At 37.7% G+C, this 16949-nt stretch overlaps 1 protein-coding gene across 1 annotated transcript in view; it reads left to right on the top strand.

The window, feature by feature from the left end:
- The first annotated feature begins 796 nt into the window (after positions 1-796).
- gab2 (GRB2-associated binding protein 2) overlaps positions 797-16949 on the top strand; it is a 64372-nt gene continuing 48219 nt past the window's right edge. Inside the window, exon 1 of the mRNA XM_084126133.1 lies at positions 797-1182. Coding sequence (XP_083982259.1) covers positions 1111-1182 — 72 coding nt within the window. The 5' untranslated portion in view covers positions 797-1110. The remainder of the gene's footprint in view (positions 1183-16949) is intronic.

Below are 16949 nucleotides of genomic sequence, written 5' to 3'. Positions count from 1 at the left end.
CATATGATTATAGAATTACATTTTAATCTTGTTTCTGCAGAATTGGCCTACATAAAAACAAATACTTTGACCCACAAAAATCTCATAAAACAACAAGAACAAAAAAAAGTATCCTATGCATCTATCAACCACACAGACAGCTGCGCACACATCCCTCGATTAAATGTTTACTAGTCGAATGTGCACAAGCATTTCCGCTCACCTGAGGTTGTCAAACCACTGCAGTGAATATTTGTCATTGATTAATTTATGTGAGTCAATTAATGTAAAGAAAAACAAAGCTATATTGGCTACTCAACATTTCCACCCCTATTGACCATATTATTTAATGAAGCAATGAGTCATAGACTGTTTAAAGACACGTTCCCTTTGTGAAAACGTAATCCATATTTAAATATGTAATATAATCATAGGTTATTTACCTAACATGAAGCGCGTGTATAGCTGATAGTAGCAAGATCCTGCATGACGTATATCTGTCCACTAGATGGCGTGTTTCTCAAACTAATTCATACTCGGTAAAGTTCGTGACGGCTGTTTCTAATCCTGGGAAAACAATTAATTTATTACAAATTTAATAACATTAGACATATCCCTTGAAGTAAATTAGATTTTTTGACAGATGCTTTAAAACTTTATATAGACTTAAAAGTGCACAAAAGTGTGCAATCTAGTACTAGAAACTAACCAGCCTATATGTGTGAGCCGGCATCGGCACAGTGAACTCCACTCTTGTGGTTCATTGTCTCTCTTCATCCCTACAGTGTGTGTGTGAGAGAGAGAGTCCCGTCCCTTCAGTTCAGTGGGCGTGGTGTGCGTGTGTGTGAGTGGGAAAACAAACAGCAGACAAACAACAGTACTTCCTACATCTTCGTACTACTCGAGCGTTATCTCGCGTCAAGCGTCTCTCTCGCGCGTAGTGTTTACAGTGAGTCCGGCTGAGCTCAGAGGACGCGCGTCCCATCATCACTAAATGACGCGCCGCAGCGCTGCAGATTTACATCCACTCCACAGTTCGACACGCGTTCCACATAGATGGACCCGCATCATCTGAGGACTTCAGAGTGATATTACTGTTGTGCTTGTGTTTTTCCCTTTTCTTTTTGTAAAATGAGCGGAGGGGAAATCATCTGTCAGGGATGGTTGAGAAAGTCGCCACCCGAGAAGAAGCTGCGGAGATATGTAAGTGTTTGCGGAGCTATGTTCTTATTTGAGAATGTTGTGCTTTGTATATGTACAGTAACAGTGATGCAGAAAACTTAACTTTTATTAACCAACTCTCTGATTGCAATCTATTCGTCCTCATGAAATAAATATCAATGGTGAACATTAGTTAACAAGTCAACAAAATGCACTTCACTGTGTTTTTATGACAATTTTGTTGGTAAACAAAATCAGCCTTAGCTGGTTTAGGCTGGACTAGGTGGTCGAATTGCTTAGTTAAGCATGCATTTAACTGGTCGGACAGCTATCAAGTGCCCCAAACCTACAAAACAGACTGGTCCAAGCTTCTTCTTTTTTTTTATTTTTACTTTTTGATCATCTAAATATCATATATAATAGAGCAGGGTGCAATAATAAAGCAGGGTCTCTGATTGCCACTAATATATTGTCATATAGTCATATAATGATGACATTTGAGATTTTGACATTTGTTCACAATTACTAAAATCAAAATGCGGCCAACTGATATTGATTATTAATGCAGATTATGATTTCAATATCTGGAACAGGGCGGCAGATATAAAGCTGATTTATACATTACACACATTAAAGGTGCAGTCAGTAAATTATTGGTAATGGTACACAAAGAAAATAAATTATCAGCATTTCACCACTTCTAAAACAAAAAAAGGAAGCCTTCTATATAGCGTGCAGTGCCTACTCGTAAGTCGTGGGTGATGCCATGTCATGCAATTGACAAAATGTTTTCCTTTATAATGCTCTTTACAGTCAGTACTCATGTTTTACAAAGCATAACATTAATGTCTAGTATAAGATGAAAAGGAACAAAACAAAAGTGTGGTATGAAACTGCAGCAGTTAGTAAACATAGCAATGGCTAAACAGACTAAACTTCATGCATCCAGACCAATAGGTGGCAGTGTAGTCCAAAACACTTTGAGACGAATCTAGCTATCTGAACGTTAACAAAATTTACTGAGTAATTTTTTTAATGATGACAAGTGAGACACAAAATTGCTAATTATCAGTACATTAAAAGTATTGAAACCAAAATGCGCAGTCATTACATTTCAGAATTGACACAAGGAGGAACTAACTGCTATTTATTGGTCATGCTGGCATGTTTAGTTGCCGTTGCTGATAATAGACCAACATACTGTATATCAGTCAGGACTTGATTATTTGCCAATGCATATCATTTCAAATTGGCCAAATATTAATCGGCCTGGGCTGCGTTTCCCAAAAGCATTGTAAGCCTATTGTAAGTCGATCGTAGAACCACTTCCACAAATGGTCTCTATGATCCACTTAGGCTCATGATGCTTTTGGGAAACGCAGCCCTGGTCAGTGTAGTCTTTATTGTTGTCCCAACCTTAGCAGGTGCAGCCTGTTTTGCACTAGCATCTGTCATGTAAAACAGACAAACTAGTTCATGTACTATCATTAAAACACACAACCACACACATTTATTATTTCGGATGACCACCAATAATACCTGCTTTATAATAAGATTATGACTAATATAATCTGGACTTAATTGAACTAAAGAAGCTGAGCACAATGGGGTTTGAAGACACCACGGAGACACCGTCTGTCTCCTAATTCTGTTTTGGACAGCTGTCTACGCAACTGTTCCTATTAAAAGGGCAGAAACTGTTTACTGCCCCTCTTTCATCTGATGTTAGTTTGCTAGAAGCCAGTTGCTGGATTATTGTAAACTGGAGACCTTGGACCGTTGGACATGTGGAGGCCTTACATCTTTCTTTGGTGCCTGAACGTTGGGGACTGTTGCTTTCCGGTTTGCCAGAGCAGATAATGCGTCCCGCACAAAAGCTGGGAAGGCCTACGGTTTTAGATCTCATAAATACAGCTGTCTCATGTTTATCTACAGTGTTGCATTACAGGACTTCTCCATCCTCCTACCTAACTTTGCCATGATGTCATCTCATTCTCCCGCTCTCTCTTTCTCCTTCCTTCTCTCTCGGTTTCATTGGGAGAGCCCGTATCTGCATGTCCTCAGATGCACACATGCTAGGTCATTTCCTCATTGTCTTCCACATAAAGCAGCCCTGTCTTATGTGGAGCTGTACAGGAACTGCTCATGTCAAAATAAGTGGGCAGCTGGGGCTGGGAAGAGGAAAAGCAGACACATGTTTACCTTATAAGTGAAGGTTACTCCTTGAATAAAAAAAAACACTGTTAAAGGAATAGTTCGCTCAAAAATTCAACATAGGCTCATTGAAAAAAACTCCAAAAAATAACATGCACGTACAATTCACTGCAGTTTCCTGCTGAAATGAACACTAGCTGCAGTTAGGCCTAGTTTACACCTGGTATTAAGATGCGTTTTGGATGATCGGATCACAAGTAGACGAGGGGGACAAATCCGTCTCTTTTGTCCACTTTCAACCACTTCTGCCCTGATTTCTTCGAGGGGAGGGTCTATGGGTGGATAAATATGTGGGCTTTTTCAGATCTTTCGATCTAATGGATGAAATAAGCTTGTGTATTTTACATATGAACGTGCCGGAGATGACAGAAAAACATACATAGAGCATCAGCTTTGGTTTCTGCTCTGACAGCCGCAAGACCTGCCGAACACTGTGAGTGTGTGTTATAAATCAGGAATGGCGAGAGAACATCGTGCTTGGTGCGTTTTTTTGTCTTCTAACCGAACTTAGATCTTCAGTTGTATACACTTGGTATTTCTGATGTAGTAAACTTGCTCAGTATAGCTCACCTGGTACAACGTTTGCGAGAGAGCCCAAAGACTTGTAGAAGCAAGCTAAAATGGCACGGTTGCATCAGCAATTGCATTTTTATCTGGTGTTTGCTTTTGTTAACATTATCGGTTAGGTTGAGTGTAGGTACGTCCACAATACTTCCACAATACAACAAACAGATTCACATTCATCTGTTTCGGATAACACTAAATGCACTTTTAGCAGCACTTCACTGGACATTTCAGTGTCGTGCAAGAAGCTACATTTCATTTATCATTTAGCTACTATCATTTTGCATAAATGTTGCCACAGGTACGTATTTCCAATGAACCTGCGTTGCAAACATGATTATTTTTCAGAATAATTAGTAAGAATGTGAAATATTTGATGGTACTTTATTGATGTTTTTTTCTGTTGTTGTTTATCAAGAGTTGCGTAACCATCTAAAAAATATTTCTATTTTTGTCTTTAATAAAAAATAACAGCAAACAAGTTTGCCGCAACATGAAGGTTAGTAAATAATGACAGATTTTTCACTTTTGGCTGAATTATTCCTTTTTGTCCACGAGCTGGACATCCAAAAATGTCTTGTCCACATAGCAAAAGGCCAAAAAAGCCAGGCATGGACATTCTGTAGACATTCTCCAATCAGCTGGACAGGGAAAAGCACTGTGCCAAAAGGACTAATTCTCCCATCTAAAAAAAATTCCTTCCACTTAAAGATGCTGGTGCTGGACAATGACAGCCATTAAGGGCACTGAATTGCTGTCATCTGACATTACTGACATCCTCATGTAGAGAGATATTTTAAGCAGCTGAGTATTTCAGCATTCCTCTTGTAAGGTGTTTTTTTTTTTAGGAGAAAAATAACTGGACAGTTAGAGCTGGTGGTTAATGATTGATTGGTTTAAATTCTTCCACATGCTTTTGGATTGATGAAGAGTTCAACTCATATAATTTGTCGCTGGCCTATACGTTGGGTTCCTTGGGTTCTTTTGAATTCCCAGGGCAAATGCATTACAAAGGGAATTTGACTAATGCATTTGCAATAGTGATTGTGAGACTTCAGTGAATGTTTTATGGAAAGCTTAGTATTTCCCTATTCCGTTCTTTTAGATTTAGATTCTTGCTATTCCATTCTTCAAACTTGTTTACCTCAGTTTCAAATAAATTTTCTGTTTTCATAGTAAAAAAAAACCAAGCTTTCCACGCTTTCCATGCAAGTTCAGCTGTCCTTAAAGTGGAACAGGTAAATACACGCTTTAGAGGGTATCTCCTTAACGTCAATCCTGTCATGTAAATAGTATGCAAATACACATGGCAAACACCCATGGGCAATTACAGCCTACTAGCAGCAGTTGAAAACTGATGTAGCAAGTTTGCTGATGGCTTTTATGACCTTTTTGGCAGAGCAACCTATATTTGCCCTTGTGTTTTTCATGATATTTTTCTTCATTTAATTTTTTATCGAAGTATGTATTTGCAATAAAAGCATGACTGAGATAATGATATCTCTGTTTATATATCTGGAGAACACGATACTGGTGCTTGCATTAGAGAGAGCATGAAAGCAAATGAGTTAATGAACAGCAATATCAGTCTCAGCTCCCTTCTTCTTTTATCCGATGGAACATTCCGTATTTTATGGTCCTAAATAGCCTCCTAATTCATGATGGGAATACTGCATACCAAGTGAATCTCATGAAAACATGTCCAGGTCATATTTAACCACAAAATCAATAGGAAAAAAAACACACAAAATATTTAACTGCAAAAAAGAAAAGAAAAATAATATTTTGCATTCTGACATTCATTTAAATTAATTTGCAGTGTCAGGACTTTTTAATTCTTTCTTTTTTAAATTAAATATAATATAGAGTGTACATGTAATCAGATTCCAAAATTGTAGTACTTTTAATTAGATTATATTACATTTAAAATGCTCATAATCAAAATACTTTTTTATGGATTACATCATTAAATATTATTCACAAAATGACAGTAAATTATTCATTATTTTTTGATTCTCCCTAATTCTTATTTTTAAAATTTCTTTTATATTGTGTGTCATACTATTTAGCTTTGATTGTATTCCCAATATAGAATGGCCATGTAAATGTCATGTACAAACAAAAGCATCTCTCATTTAAACCATGTATGAGATGAATAATTATGCAAGCTACTAAACACTGCTGATATATAGCTGTGAAACACTGTCTTTATCATATGCAGTGACCTTCACTAATTATTGATCAGGAATAAAAGTCTGGACAAAAATATTTCAAACCTGGAAAACTTGACCTAAAATATTTACTTGGAGACCCCTGAGATTTTAAATGTGTTAGGTCAAATGTAATCTAAAAGTAATTAAAAAGTAGTCAGAATACAATATCTAGATTACCTTACTAACTACAATTTTCCTCATGTAATTTGAAATCAGTAACAGACTACAATTTGTAATCTTCCCAGCACTGAATATACATAAAAGTATTGTTGTACCATGATTTTTTTTTTAAGTATAAATGATTCTTTTTTTAATTTTTTACTTTTTAATTCTTTTCAATACAGAAATGAGATCAAATGATCCTAATATAATCCAAAAAATAGACCTAGAAATATGCCTCGGACATGTACGTACTTGACAGTACTTTTTGCGATATTCGCCCACGTATATTTAATATGTAAGATTGTCCCACTTGCCTGTCTAACCTGTGAAGCTGTGCCAAAGGCTGTGTCACTACTGACTACAATAAAACCGAAGGTCGGAAATGGACAATTCTGGCATTTCCCACCACAGCTTCTCATTTCCTTTTCCTACAACTGCCATTGCCTTCCTCCGTGTCCGCTCTCATTCGAATCTGAGGATCATTCGTAGCCATTAAAAGCGCCTGAGCAGAAAGAGGTGAGAATATCTCAACTGCTTGTGTAACATGAGCGTTTCGGCAGCTATAGCAGTAGTTGGTACCACCCATTCTCCTGGTCCTGATCTGACATCATCTCCCAAACATGTCTGTTTGCATAATCCATCGCTACATTCCTGCATGATCATATCAGGGGAAGGTGACTGCAGTGCGTTCTCTCCCTACTCCAAACGTCGTCTGGAAAGTGTACTTCATGTGCATTTGAGGTTGTTTGTGTGTCTGGGTGGGGGTCAGCTGCCTCCTGTGCTGTTGTTTTGCAGAGGAGCGCTGGGAAGTCCTTGCCCTCCGAGGTCAGCGGCGAACACCTCCCAGTTCCTGCTTTGACGGACAAACCAACGCTCAAACAGGCTTTCTCCTTGTTCCACATCATCTGACACACATTGGATTTGCTCTCAATACCCAAATTGCAGACAGCTGGATGTCCTTTTGAGTGCTGGGAGACGCTCAGCTCAATCCTCTCGGGATGAGTTAATGAGCCTGTATAGATTACTATTCCATGCCTGGGACTTCAGCAATACTCAGTTTCTTCAGCTTGTGGTGCTTTCTAGAGATTTGAACAAACCCCTTACCGTAAATGAATATTCCAGGATTTGCACAACTTAATAGACAGCATGTAAGGCATTATAATGTTGATCACCAATACAAACATGTATTTCCACTTTTCTTTAAACAAAATCAAAAATCTTGGTTGCAGCGAGACACTTGCATTGCAAGGGAATGGGGCCAATCCTTAAAGGGACAGTTCACCCAGATCTGAAAAATAAAATGCAGTCATCATGTCGTTCGAAAGCCATAAGACTTTCGTTCTCCTTCGGAACACAAATGAGGATATTTTTTATGTAATCTGAGTCTCTGTCCCTTCATTGAAAGTCTATTCACCAAAAACTCTTGATTAATACAGAGATCTTAAAATGAATCCATATCAATAGAGCAGTTTAATCCAAGTTTTCTGAAGAGGCACGATTGCTTTATACGCTGAACAGATTTAATTTAGCTTTTATTCATGTATAAACATTGATCAGTAAACATAAATGGCTGTACTTGCTTGACGTGCAACAAACCTCTTCTTGGTTGTTGCGGAAACTCAAACGTGCTGACGTAACACAAGAGAATGAACCTCTTTGGTTCATTGGCATGCTTGAGCTTCGCTTTATCAAATTTGAGTGCTTTATGTACATTCGCTGATCAATGTCTCTTCAGAAGACTTGGATTAAACCACTCAATTCATACGGATTTCTTTTTCGATCTCTTTATGAACATTTTGAAGCATTAGAGTTTAAATGGAGGGAGAGAAAGCTCTCAGATTTCATTAAAAATATCTTCGTTCGTGAATGAAAGTCTTACGGGTTTGGAACGACATGGTGAGTAATTGATGACAGAAATGTCATTTTTTGGGTGAAGTGACCCTTTAAATGTTGTAAATACTCACTGGGGCAGTAGTATAACCACAAGATGTAAAGTGAGTGTTAACATGATTTTAGTTTGAAAATCACTCACTAACGTTTTATCACATTTTAAAAGTTAGATCTCATTTTAATAATTTGTTTTTTTGTGATAACACAACGATGTAAATCCTTAAACTGTAAAATAAGCTCTGTTTCCATCCAAAGTTTTGAATTGAACTTATGCACAAAATTGGAATATCGCATTAAAACATTTGCGAATAAAGCACAGTTTCCATCCCATGTGTTCAAATTGGTGCAAAAGATCTGCAATAAAAATTGCTACAATCAGGGAAGCCACTATTTTCCTCCATCATAAATTACTTTGAAAAACGAAACGAAATAAACGCTGTCATGTTATCTTGCGTTTGGATTCTGGTGTTTGGGAATGTAATCATGTGAGACGCTTCTGGGAAGGAAAGGAATTAAACCAAATTCAAATTCATCAAGCCAACATTTGAGATGCTATGATGTGATTGGTCCGCTGTTTAGTCCAGTTATCCAATCACATCCACCGCTGCGGAAAATTCATGTGAGTTTTTTTTGTTGCGCATCGAGTTTCCATCGTAGTTCATGCGCATCTTCTTTAAAAAAAAATTATAAAAAGATTTATAATTGGTGTTTTTGCCTTTATTATAATAGGACAGTATAGACAGGAAGTGAAGTGGGAGAGAGGGGGATGAGATTTGAACTCGGGTCGCCTGAAGAGCAACGACGCTATATGTCGGCGCCAACAATGCGCATGTCTTCTTATTGGATAAAAACATCCACCTCAAATAATTATTTTTTAATTGCATCTTGTGCATCTTGCTGTGTCCATCCAGCATTTCTTTTTAATGCAATATCCCAGAATGCACATAAAAATAGGAGGACGAAAACATAGCTAGTGATGATATTAACAGATTAACAGTTTTAACAAGTTTTAACAGAAGAATTAATGCACATGCTTTTATAAAATTGTAAGCTTCACATTACTGCTTTTAACCCTCCAAATATTGGCCCCATTGACTTCCATTGTAAGTGTTTCAGCGTAACCTTGACTTTTGCTCTTTTAAAAGTAAACATGGATTGAGTCAAAATAATTTTGGGGGGTGAGCACAAATTCGTTTTGATTATTAAATATTGTATTGAACCCAAAATATTTTTGAATAAGTATTGAACTTGAAAGTTTTCGCAACATTTCTGCTACGAACAGAAAAATCGGAAATGAAGAGAAAAATACATTTACTGTACATTGAGGAAAGAACCCAGGACCAGTGCCATATCTATAACATTCATATCATAACACCTGCTGGGTGATGATAAAACAGTAGGATGACGATTGTTTCCTTCATGTCGCTAGCTTACTTGGTTTGAGATATAAATTACATAATTTATCCACAATGGTTTATGGCTTCCTTTATTTAAGCCTCTTATTTGACACACTTTTTCTGACCTCTCTTTAGCCAGGAAATTACAGTCGAGATGGAGGATCTTTATATAGTAAATAGCCTGGCCTTCAGCGTGTCCTGTGAAGCTAGAGCTACCTGTTTGTGTTATAAGCTGAAAGCTCAACAGCAGCAGTAGCATGTTCCAGACTTCCTCTGATGGCACCTACAGGAAATGTTCAGCCCGGGGTCTCATGAGGAGGGGAAATGAGTGGGACGTGTTTGGGGGTTCTTGTCTGCTGTTTTTTAGAGTACTAAATTAAAGTGTGATTTCATCATAGGAAATCGAATTCCACTGATAGTGATCTTCTGACTCAAATAAGTTTGAGTCCCTTTTATTATATGTGACCCTGGACCACAAAACCAGTCACATGGGTCAATTTTTTGAAATTGAGACTTATACATCATCTGAAAGCTGAATAAATAAGTTTTCCATTTATGTGTGGTTTGTTAGGATAGGACCATATTTGGCCGAGATAAAACTATTTGAGAATCTGGAATCTGAGGGTGCAAAAAAATCTAAACATTGAGAAAATCGCCTTTAAAGTTGTGCATTTATGTTCGCGATTGTGCTGCATTTACTCACAAAAATAATGTTTTATATATTTACGATAGGAAATTTACTAAATATCTTCATGGAACATGATCTTTACTAAATATCATTTATCATAACGATTTTTGGCATAAAAGAAAAATCTATAATTTTGACCCATACAATGTATTGTTGGCTATTGCCACAAATATACCCGTGTGACTGGTTTTGTGATCCAGGGTCACATATATAAAGTGCATTTTATTATATATATGACAATATGGGGCTTGAAGAAGTTCGACCCCAAGAGAACTCAATGTCAAAATAAGGTCTTTTCTCACTGTCTCTCAAAACCTCTATTGTGTCTTGCTGCCTTTTTTAGAAGCTAATTTACAACTGGGTGACATTAATTTAAGTCTTAGGCATGTGTCTGTAGTCTTCCAAATTTGCAAAGTACGCTGACTAATTATGTAGACTGGTTAAGAACACGTTGATAAACAAATGAAATGAACATCTATATCATGTTTGTCTCGTGAATGCTAAAAGATTAATCGGATTATGGAAGTAATCGTGAAAAAAAGTCTTTGAATTATTTTGCTGATGTTCTCGTGTAAATGATGCTGACGTTATTTCTAATTCATTTGGACATTCATACATTTTTGGTCAGATATTTGCCTATGTGTGTTTCAGTATTCAGACAAACATTATGAAGATTCTTTGGAAGATGCCTTGTATTTATGCATTACCATTAACTTAATTTGTTTAAAGCCGTAAAATAGCAATAAATATATTATTTTAGCAGCCCTAGGATACAAAGGCTTTTGGATGCAATATGATAATGATGCCACACTGGTATCGATTGATATCTGAAATGACCCTTATAACCTCCATATCACTTCCCAGAAAATAGTTTATTGAAATGGACAGAAATTCCCAATGTTCTCTGTGTCCTAATGCTCCAGTGCTCAAGGGGTTTGTCCAGATCTATTAGTCGATTACGCTTGGAGATGATGAGCAGTTATTATGGAAATTGATCATTAAAACGGTCATCTGTTTTTGACATTTGAGGGCACCCGCACAGGTGATGTCATCGTATTAAGGATGGCGCATGCGATTGGATGAGCTCCTGTTTGGTCACATGGCACACGAAGGGCCATGTTTGATGAAAAGTGCTCTGTGCTGCTTGGTCATAATTGGAAAGGGGAAGCACTGTCTTTGCAGCACATCTACTTTAGACGCGGTTCCAGGACAAAGCACTCTCTTCCTAAAGCTACTTATCACAGGCTTGCATGAAATATAACCCCCACAAGCAAATGACTTCAGCGTGATAAAATCTAAAAAGGTTGTAAGCACAACTAGGGAAGGACTTGCGTTTGAAAGCGTTTGTCATATCTGTGGTGCAAGATAAATAGGTAAAAAAAAAAGTAGTCCTATCTACCCTTCCTCTATTTTCTCCATAGACAAGCTGATTTTTAGAGAAAATGTATAAACCTTTCAAGACACAGGGTGATTTTGAACATTTAGACCATGCGCTTAGATTGCTAAAATAGAGCCCCTAATCTTGAAAATGTAAAAGTTACTTGCACGCACCTTTAAAACATCTAATATGTTAGCAGCGTGTGCAGATTTGATGTGTAAATGTGTGCCCGTGTAAAAACAAAGCACCCTGTGAAACTCCCCACTGATTCTGTTAAATCATTATCACCCACCATTGAAATGCAGAGGCAGCCTGTTGCATTTCTCCCTGTGTGGATCAGTTCACACACTCCTGATGGACTGGTTAATCATTCTTGTTGTCTGTGAGCAACCTGAATTTCAAACGTCTTTATCTGCATCAAGAATCAAGCCAAAATGGGGCGTGAAGTCCTTCAAATGGTTGATGCTTGCTGTTGCACTTGCTGTTTTGCTTGCACTTAACATGTAATATACAAAGCTTTATGTATGGCAGCTAATGCCACAAAATGGAGCTCTAATCGATGACATTTAAAATATCAAAGTTGAAAAACACAAAAAACAGACTGATATTTGACAGAAGTGCTGTATTTTCTTTCATATAATACTATTTTATTGCCTTATACCACACTTATGTTCTTTTTGTCAGCTTTTTGAACAGTGAATATTAAAGAATTAGGAAAAATTCAAATGCAGCAATTTGTTCATATGGTCCTAAAGTTAGGAGTTAGTACGATGTTTAAATATATGTGAAAACGATATATGGATGGAGTAGATCGGATCCATCAACACTCCAAAAGCTTTACAGTCCTATATCACTTCATGGGTCGACATTTCATAGGCAGTTTTGATTTATATGTAGTTTACTGTTTGATGATCGTGTTAGATTTCATGTGCGTAAATGCTTCTATCGCTTGTTTCTGCGTCTTCTTCGCATGTTTTTGAAGACGCGTAATAGCGCCCCCTGCCTTATAACAGTGAAAACATGGATTGGCTGAAAAAACATCTCGTCGATGTCGAGGAAACGTTGTGTCATAAGTGATGGAAAATCTCATCAGTGGCGGGGAAAGATTAAACAATGGGCCAAGGATATGGAACGTAACCCTGATTATCTGCATGTTGTAAGCATCTTTCCTCAACTTTCAATGCGCATCAAAGGTGTGCTTGGTTGCAACATCTCCTATTGCACAACATGCGGTTTAAACCAGCATGTACAGGTCAGCCTGGTTTGTTTATGTGACTGAGGATGTGGTCCACTGTAACAGTTAAGCTCAACCTTTTAAAGTCTAAAGTGACAGTGTCTGTCTCCTCAGGCTTGCGACTGTTCTCTCGGCAGGGCAAATTAACGTACGATACAATCTGCCTCAGATGAAGTCAACCTGACAAACGAGAGAGATTTCAGGCGGTTGTTGTATGCACATCTTGTCCTCATTAGAAAGCTGTCATGCTTTGAGTCGAACCCAACTGAAGTGTGCCCTGCTGATTCTAGTTCAGCTTTCAAACACAAAAACAGCACAGATGGCAGAGAGCAGAGGAAGTGACACAAAGAGTTCTGATGAGCCAGAATGCTTTACTGTCACTCAACACTCTCATGCATGGCTTTATGAATTGATCAGGGCGCGCATTCAACCCCAGCTTTAGAGTTTCAACTCCTTTTTCGAATTCGAGTGGGAGTCGACTAAATGCGTTTGATTGGATCTAGCTATCAGCATCCAATGGCTTCATTCAGAGGTGACGCGTGTGTCTTTTGCTCATCAGGGCTCAATGTTTGATATGGTTGCTGGCACTCTGCGACTTGTCGAAGAGACTATTGGCCAGATGAATGCAGAAGGTTGCAGTTGCAGCTCGGCTCATCAAGCAGAATAAGACTAATCAGCTTAAACGGTCCTCTGTCTTTAATCTGTCAGTCTTTCGCTTCTCGTCTCGCTCTCTTTTTCATCTGCACTTCTGTCTTTCCCTCTTTGCAAGAGCTATGAGATTCTCTTTCAGTAAGTTAATGCAAGCACTCTTCATTTTGTCTGCTTATCCCAAACGTCATGACGCAGTAGAACGCAAGAGCCAGAAACGCCCTTTTTTTTAACAAAATGTTTTTATTTTGAATACATTAAAAATGCTTACAAGTTTAAACCAACTGTTCAACATGATTTTACATTCGGAATAAAAATGTATTGAATTTTTTAGGAGTGTAACAGGGGTTAATTATGTAGAATGTAATCTTTCTATTATATTTATATTATTAAATATTTTTATTTTATTTTTTGTTAGAAAAAACAAAACAAATACCAATATATATATATATATATATATATATATATATATTATCCTATGTCCAAAGACAAGAACGGGTATTGTTCGAAACTCATGTATAACTTTGAGGAAAGGTTTTGATCCACTTCAAATGTTTACTACTGTAGATATATACATATATAGTACCAAAACTTTGGAAAGTACATTGACTAATTAGTTTGTGTAAAAAAAATGTTACATGGTAAAAACCCCGATAATTCATGATGTGTGTAAAAATGTCTCGAAAATGTATTATTATTAAGATGTTTAACACATCTATTTAAGATGTAAGAAAAAATAATATATATACATATATATATATATATATATTTAAGCTTGATAAAAATGATCATTCTAGAAGAAAATTTCAGATGGCACTTAGAGGCTTTTGCATCTGAACTCTTCATATATATATATATATTTTTATTTTTATTTTATTTTATTATTATTATTATTATTTTTTATTACTTGTCACTAAATTTAAACTTTTGTTAAAAATGGTATAGAAAATGTCCAAAAACTGTTGAAAGCAACATGAATACAAATAGTACATTTCTAAAAGCTTGGTACATGCATTCAAACAGATTTTTTAATAGATTTCTTTTCTTCTCTTGTGCACTCGCTGGCTTATTGACCCAGATATGAAAGCTTGGCCATTGGCTTGCAAGTCAGGATGTACATAGGCTACATGCATTGCCAAATTAATGTGAACACCTGCTTTCAGTTAATGCTTTTGGCTATTTCAGTTACATCCATTTCTAACAGGTGCATGAAATCAAACGTTCAGCTACGGCAAACTCCTTAGTCAAGCATTCAGACTTGAACAGGGTGCACCAAAGTGACACTCATAGGATGCCACCTTTCCAAACAAATCAGACCTTCCGTGGTCAACCGCAAGTTCTGTTATTGTGAAATGGAAATGTCTAGGTAGCAACAGCTCGACCACAGGACCGCTGTGTGCGTAAAAATCAACACTCACTCCTGAGTTCCAGACGGCATAGATTTGTTTGCATAGATGAGCTGGGTTTCTATGGCTGATCTGCTGCAAGCAGGACTTCCTGCTCTTAAACCAGCCTAAGCTGGTTTTTTGGACTCTCAACCTGGTTACGATGGTCTGTTTTGCTAGTTTTAGAGTGGTTTTGGGGACTAGCTGAGAATAACAAACCAGCAAACCAGAGTCTGGTTTTAGGCTGGTTTTTTTTTTCCCCTTATCAGTAGGGCTCACATTACCATGCATAATGTGAAGCTTTGGCGGGAATGGTGTAAAGTGTGCCGCCATTGGACTCTAGGGAAGTGGAAAGGCATTCTCTGGTGCAATGAATCACGCTTCACCATCTTGTAGTCTGATGGATGAATATTGGTTGAGCGCATGCCAGGAGAAAGCTATGCCTTCTTGAACGCCTTCAGTTTGGCCTAGACCCCATTATTCCAGTGAAGACTAATCTTAATGTGCCCATATTATGCTTGGGCTCTGCTAGAATGCATTTACATGATTTAAAGTTCATAAAACACATTTTTATCATACTGTACATTTCCACAGCACTTATTTTCACCCTCTGCCTGAAACACTCGCTTTTAGTTCCTGCCTCTTTAAAGCCCACCTTTCTGAAAAGCACAGTCTTCTCTGATTGGTCAGATGGCTCAGTCTGTTGTGATTGTTTTACTCTGCTCTGATTGGTCAGATGGCTCAGTCTGTTGTGATTGGTTTACTCTGCTCTGATTGGTCAGATGGCTCAGTCTGTTGTGATTGGTTTACTCTGCTCTAATTGGTCAGATGGCTCAGTCTGTTGTGATTGGTCTACTCTGCTCTGATTGGTCAGATGGCCCAGTCTGTTGTGATTGTTTTACTCTGCTCTAATTAGTCAGATGGCTCAGTCTGTTGTGATTGGTCTACTCTGCTCTGATTGGTCAGATGGCCCAGTCTGTTGTGATTGGTCTACTCTGCTCTGATTGGTCAGATGGCCCAGTCTGTTGTGATTGGTCTACTCTGCTCTGATTGGTCAGATGGCCCAGTCTGTTGTGATTGGTCTACTCTGCTCTGATTGGTCAGATGGCCCAGTCTGTTGTGATTGGTTTACTCTGCTCTGATTGGTCAGATGGCCCAGTCTGTTGTGATTGGTCTACTCTGCTCTGATTGGGCAGATGGCCCAGTCTGTTGTGATTGGTCTACTCTGCTCTGATTGGTCAGATGGCCCAGTCTGTTGTGATTGGTCTACTCTGCTCTGATTGGGCAGATGGCCCAGTCTGTTGTGATTGGTCTACTCTGCTCTGATTGGTCAGATGGCCCAGTCTGTTGTGAATTGTCTAACGCCTAGAGCTTGTGTTCAAAATGTAATGCCTCTATAATCAAGTTAAATCTCCTGAGTCTTCTGTAAACAGTAGCTATTATATCTGGCTTCGTTAGTGGAAGTTTATACGTTGTTTTCGCCTCACAGCAAGCTAAAACAGCCAGTAGACTAGCATTATGTAAATGTGTAACATGGTAACATAGCTGGCAGGACTACAAACAAGGTGTTTCAAGCAAGTTTTTTTGTTAATATCTCTCTTTGTTATGAACTGCCTTTGGTGAGGGTTTCGTGTTTTGCAAATTTGCAGATTGTTTACATGTACAAACAGGTTTATTACACACTAAAGGAAAGGTAAAATAAAAAGGTGCCCTTTAAAGTTTCTGTAATCATGTATCACGTCGTACCCAAACGACTCCAGTTCGTCTACGAAACACAAATTAAGATATTTGTAACGAAATCTTTTCTGTCTGCCATTAAAAATCCATTCCACCACAACTTTCACAGAGATTGTAAAAGTAAACCATATGAGTCGAGCGGTTTAATAAAAATCTTCTGAGACACGATAATATTATATGATAAACAGATTTAATTTATGCATTTTTTTCCCATATATAAACATTGATCAATGCACACACATAGAGCACATCAAATATGATAAACAAAAGCCTTACTGTACTTGCTTGGTACACCAACA

The sequence above is a fragment of the Abramis brama genome (assembly GCF_963993115.1).
Source record: "Abramis brama genome assembly, chromosome: 10".
Classification (NCBI taxonomy): Eukaryota; Metazoa; Chordata; class Actinopteri; order Cypriniformes; family Leuciscidae; genus Abramis; species Abramis brama.
The sequence above is the reverse complement of the archived record's forward strand: the minus strand, read 5'-3'. Positions and strand labels throughout refer to the sequence as shown.